Source organism: Chinchilla lanigera, unplaced genomic scaffold, assembly GCF_000276665.1.
Source record: "Chinchilla lanigera isolate Chin_1 unplaced genomic scaffold, ChiLan1.0 scaffold00131, whole genome shotgun sequence".
NCBI lineage: Eukaryota > Metazoa > Chordata > Mammalia > Rodentia > Chinchillidae > Chinchilla > Chinchilla lanigera.
In genome coordinates, this window is record NW_004955532.1 from 3,619,923 (window position 1) to 3,625,657 (window position 5,735).

General features: G+C 57.1%; 1 protein-coding gene across 2 annotated transcripts in view; it reads left to right on the forward strand.

The window, feature by feature from the left end:
• Nucleotides 1–4,875, forward strand: part of Abhd14a (abhydrolase domain containing 14A) — a 12,358-nt gene extending 7,483 nt beyond the window's left edge. For both annotated transcript variants that reach the window (XM_005410333.2, XM_013507619.1), the window contains exons 2-5: nucleotides 2,048–2,259; nucleotides 2,392–2,507; nucleotides 4,092–4,327; nucleotides 4,526–4,875. In XM_005410333.2, coding sequence (XP_005410390.1) covers nucleotides 2,066–2,259; nucleotides 2,392–2,507; nucleotides 4,092–4,327; nucleotides 4,526–4,708 — 729 coding nt within the window. In that variant the 5' untranslated portion in view covers nucleotides 2,048–2,065 and the 3' untranslated portion in view covers nucleotides 4,709–4,875. The remainder of the gene's footprint in view (nucleotides 1–2,047; nucleotides 2,260–2,391; nucleotides 2,508–4,091; nucleotides 4,328–4,525) is intronic.
• The last annotated feature ends 860 nt before the right edge of the window (nucleotides 4,876–5,735 follow it).

A 5,735-nucleotide genomic window follows, 5' to 3' on the forward strand; every position in this document is an offset into this window, starting at 1 on the left:
GGCCGCGCTGCGCCTGTTCCGGGGGCGGGTGGCTGTCCGCGCGCCGCGTCGCTGCGCGTCCGCCGGTGTATTGCGGCGTGCGCGAGGCTTTCCGTGCGCGCACTCCCGAAGGTCTCCGCGTGTCCCGCCGCCTGTGCTTGTGTTTCTTGAGTGTAGTTGTAAGGTGTGTGTATTCTATATGCTCGAGTATTTCTGAGTCAGCACGTGGTTTTGAAAGTGTATCGTGCCCATCTGTCCGTGGCCTGGTTCCTGACATGATTTTGAGGGTGTTACTGCAAGGGCCAGTGCGTGTGCAAGCAAGCTGTGCATACGTTATTGGAATGATGTGTGCAAAAGAAAGTGTATGGGGCAAGACCTGACGTCTGTGCGCTTGTGTGGACGTGTGTGCCGTGGTCAGCACTGTCACTGTGGCCTACTGCTGCACCCTTCAAACTGGCTGGTACCACCCAACCCTGGGATGCCCAGGCAGTATGGGAGGTTCCGGCCGTCCCTCCTGGGAGACGTGCAGTCACCAAGGCTCTCCAAGGCGAACCCCGGGAAAAGAAATGATGAGGGAGATACCCCCATGGCCAGGGCTGCTGTATTTTTTACATCACACAGAAGGCTTGGGAGAGCGCCAGATGTGATGGCACAGGCCTATAATCCCAGCACTTGAGAGGCTGAGGCAGGAGGATCACTGTGGCTTCACTGTCAACGTGGGCTACTGTCTTGGTTACTTTTCTCTCGTTGCTGGGACAAAATACCTGACGCCCAAAATTAAGGAAGGAAAGGTTTATTTTGCTTACAGTTTGTTGAGGTTTCAGTCCATACTTGCCAGATTGCAAGGCAGAGTGGCACATGGCAGAGGGCTACATCTCATGGCGGCAGAACACAGCAAAGCAACAAAAACACACACCAGGGCGGAATGGCCTCAAGCACCCTCTTCCTCTCCCTTACATATGCAAACTATCCATCCCAGGGCGGGTGTAGCTCTCACACCCATAATCAAACTCTAAAAGCCTGCCTCATGATCGCATGGGGCTTTGGGGGGACACACAGACACAAACTATAACAGCTACATAGTTCAAGGCCAGTTTGAACTCTACAGTGAGACCTTGTCTCAAAAAAAAAAAAGACTTGGGAGGGCAGCCATGAGGTTTTCCCATTTTACTGACAAACTGAAGACACAGCACAGTCAGGCAGTGACAGAGTCCAGTTTCAAAGCAGGGCTCTTTGCCCTCTTTGGGTCCTGTCCTCTGGGCAGACAAAGCTCCTGGCTGGGAGCATTCCTTGAAGCAGGTCATTTGGGACAAAGCTGGGGGCGGTCATCTCCCAGCCTCCGGGCTGTCCTTGCCATTTCTCGATGGACTGTGCTCCTCCCCGCCACCCCCACATTAGCTCAGGCATCAGCATTTCCTCCATCACAGAGTTCTCTGGTAAATTCCAGCTAGGGCAGACTGTTGAGTATCCCATCAACAGTGAATCAGCGTGAGGAAGAGCCCTTCCTAAACATGCCCTCGGTGGAGGTCCTTGGTTTGCACTTTCCCCTGTGGCAGCCCTCACCACTCCGTCCGCCAGCAGAGCCGCAGCCCGTCCATCACTTCCACCCCTTCCCATGTCTTCCTTCTAACCCAAATGTGGCCTAATGATTCGGAGCCCAGCCACAGGTTCAAATCCTGGATCCCTCACTTGCTACTTAGGCAGGAGAATCCACCTGCAGGGATCCAGAATCGTCTCTGCTCCCCAGTACTCTTTGCGGACCTGTCCGCTGAGCGCGCAGCCTGCTGTCCCCCAGTCTTCATGAACGGAAGTGGATTTCGCTGGGACAGTGAGCATGCTGTGTGCCCAAGGGACAGCGCACATGCACCTCTTCGCGCCGTGGGCTAGCTGAGCTTTTGGCCGGCACATGGGGTAGTTGGGTATGAGCCCCCAGGCCTTGGTTCAGAGCAAGGGAAGAGGACAAGGGCTGGAGCTCTTCCTCTGCAGACAGTGTCAAGGTGGATTGGGGAAAGGGCCCAGGAGACTAGGGTTCAGCCTGGCCTCCTCCCTCTCCTCTCTTCTCCTCTAGGCTGTGGTATAGACCGCCATGAGCAGGTATCAGGCAGCTCTGCTGGGCCTAGGCCTGCTGTTCCTGCTGCTGCTGTATGTGGGCTTGCCAGGGCCCCCTGAGCAGACTTCCAGGCTCTGCAGAGACCCCAATGTCACAGTCCTGGCTGGCCTCACCCGGGGCAGCTCCCCCATCTTTTACCGCGAGGTGCTCCCCCTCCACCAGCCACGCAGGTGGGTGCCGACTCCAGGATCCAGTAGAGGAGCCCAGCCTTCCTCAGGGTGCTCAGAGCCTGGGAGGGCAGTGGGACGAGCCTAGCAGGGAAGAACTGTGCCCTGGCCCCACACTTCCCTGTATGTCCACAGGGCGGAGGTCCTGCTGCTCCATGGAAAGGCCTTTAACTCGCACACGTGGGAGCAGCTGGGCACACTGCAGCTGCTGTCTCGAGAGGGCTACCGGGCCGTGGCCCTTGATCTTCCAGGTGAGCACCCTCTCCCCGGGTGTAGGGAGGCAGGATGCAGCCATTACGAAGGTGGGACAGAGCGGGAGGGACAGAGAAGCCCTAAGGTGGCTGGGATCACCTGGACCTCAATGTCTGTAAACAAGCAGTGGCAGGTCACAACATGAGGTGGCACCGTGGAAAGGGCCGATTTTTATTTTATACCCCGAAAACTACAGTGTGGGCTGGGTGTGGTGGCACACTCCTGTAATCCCAGCACTCAGGAGGCTGAGGCAGGAGGATCACTGCAAGTTCGAGGCCAGCCTGGGCTACAAAATGAGCTCAAGGCCAGAATAAACTGCATAGCGAGACCCTGTCTCGAAATGACAAAAATAAATAAACTACAGTGTGAATTAATGTGTCACCTGGCAACTAGAAATTTGACTCACTCTGTAAGCAATGACAGGAGGGATCTCCCTGTAGTTTTTTTTTCTGACAAATTATGTAGCATTTTGTTTTGTTTTGAACTACATAGATGGTTATTTGGTCTTTGGTTCTGATTTTCTCCCTCTCTCTCTCTCTCTCTCTCTTTCTTTTTCTTTTTTTGGTGTTGGAGAGCCAACCCAGGACCTCATGCATGCTAAGCACAGGCTCTGCCTCTGATCTGCATCCTTTAGCTATGATTCTTGTCTTAAATACAACAAAAAACAGCAAAGCCCTGAGAAACTCGTGCACACTTCTCCCCCTCAGTAAACAGTGTGAGGGTACCAGCCCCTCTGCAGGGCACCCCTACATCCAGATACAGTGTGCAGGATCATGTGGCGCGGACTGTAAACATGAGCACCTTGCCTCTTGATCACATCGGTCTGAGCTTGGTTTTCTCCCCCTACATCACAATTTCCGGATCATGCTCATCCCTGAAGCCCCTCTGCTACAGGCTGTGCAGTGGGGCCATAGGAGGCTTAGTCCAGCCACCTTGTCCTGGTGGGTTAGGGTGTTTGGTGTCAGTTGAAATGTAACTTGGTAATTTAGTGAAGCATCTTTGGAATGCTTCTTTGAGCATGGGGGCAGTGCCCTCTCTAGGGCAGCTATCAAGGACAACTGATGGGTCAAAGGATACACTTTTTAAAAAAATTTTGACAAATACTACCTTAACCTCAGAAAACAATGTATGAAGCTGGGCATGGTGGCGCATGCCTGTAATCCCAGCACTTGGGAAGCTGAGGCAGGAGGATCGGTGCGAGTTCAAGACCAGCCTGGGCTACAAAGTGAGCTCAAGGCCAGCCTGAACTGTATAGCAAGACCCTGTCTCTCAAAGAGACAAAACAAAAACAAAAGTGTATAGATTTATCCTTCTATCACTCATATATACCAAAGTACCCATTCCCTGACATCTTCTCCAATACTGAGTATTACCAGTTTTTTGTTTTGTTTTTTAGTTTTGCCAGTATGATGAACGAAAGATTTTTTTTTTCCTAGCAGGCGTATTCCAAAAATAATCCCTTGTGAAGGTTTGGGGCGGTGTGTGCCATGCACCACACTGGTCCCCATCTCTCTCCCCCACTGTGGTTGGCAGCCGCTCCTGGGCACTTCCTAGCCAGCCTTAGCCCCTGCTGCTGTCCCCAGGTTTTGGGAACTCAGCTCCTGCGAAGGAGGCAAGCACAGAGGCAGGGCGGGCAGAGCTGCTGCAGCAGGTACTGCAGGAGCTGCAGATGAAGAATGTGGTGCTGGTGAGCCCCTCACTCAGCGGCCGCTATGCCCTGCCCTTCCTGATCCAAGGCCACCAGCAGCTACATGGATTCGTGCCCATCGCACCCACCTCCACCCAGAACTACACCCAGAAGCAGTTTGGGGCAGTGAAGGTACCAGAAGACCCTGCGCAAGTCCTAGCACCCTGTCCCTGGCTTGCGTCCTGGTGGGAGGTGGAGGTCAGGCCCTTGGGTCTTACTTGGAGCCTCACCCTGCTGATCTTGGATGGAAGAGGCGGGTGTGTGGGGAAGGCTCCCTGGGTCAGATCCTCACCAGGCCGCAGGATCACCGCCTCCTACCTTGCCCTGCAGACTCCGACCCTCATTGTGTTTGGGGAACTGGACCGCGTCCTGGCCCAAGAGTCGCTGAGGCAGCTGCGCCACCTGCCCAACCACTCTGTGGTGAAGCTACACAACGCCGGCCATGCCTGCTACCTCCACAAGCCGCGGGACTTCCACCTCGCCCTCCTTGCCTTCCTTGACCGCTTGCCCTGACCACTTTCCCCAGGCCTGGCCTGAGTGCGGGGGATCCGGACTATCGCTCTGCCCTTCCAGGGAGGCCGTTCCTGGGGTTGGAGGGCAGAGGGCAGAGGGGCAGGCCCAGCCAGGGCTTCTCATTTCATTTCACAGGCACAGTAAAAATCACAGTTGTCTGGCCAGGAGAGTGCGGGTCTCTGCCGGCAGGCTTTGTGGGGAGCGGGAGCGGGAGTGCTGGGTTGCTTGGGGCTGGAGCGGGAGTTGGGCGTCGCAGGGGTGCAGTACTTCCTCACCCTGTGCCTCGGCTCTCTGTGCCTGTCTGTAAAGTGGGCCTGACGGTCACACGGAGAATGCGCTGTGGGTGATGGTTGTAGGACCGAACACTTCTGGGTGGGTGGGGCCCTGGGTGGCACAGGGCTGGGGGTTGGGCCGGCGTTACCTGCGTCCCCTGACCACGGGTTGGCGGGAGAGGCAGGGTCCGGGCAGCTTAGCTGAGTGAGTCGATATGCTCTGCGGGGGACGGGGTGGGAACGCGGTCTAAGCATTAAAGCAGCTCTGTGGTTGGACTGTTCGCTCCCTGGTGGGTGAGCGCTCCGGGACTTCGACCCGGGAGGGGCGAGGTGGAGCCCCAGCTGAAGCCCAGCCTGCCTCCGCGGTGCAGCGGGTGAGGCGTTGGCTGCGCCCCTGGGGCAAAGGGCAGAGCTGGCCGGGGGCCCACCGCGCAGCCGGGGTCTAATGGGCGGCTCCAGTGCGCACAGCCTGAGGGGGACTTACGCCCCCCGTGCCGAGGAGCCGGAGCGGCTGGCACGGTCCGACTGGCACAGTCCAGGAGCTGCCCCACCCCTCGCCCGTCACGAGCCCGACGGTCACACCGCCTGTCACTCGCACTGGCACGCACGGCCCCGCCGTTACAGATTTACCCGCGGGCTCACGCCCACCCCGCGCTCCTGGCGGTGCCCGGCCGCCCGCTCGGTGCCTGCCGAGCTCGCCGAGGGCTGGCGGACGTTGACCCGCGGCCTCTCGCCACCGGAAAGAGGCGGGGAGC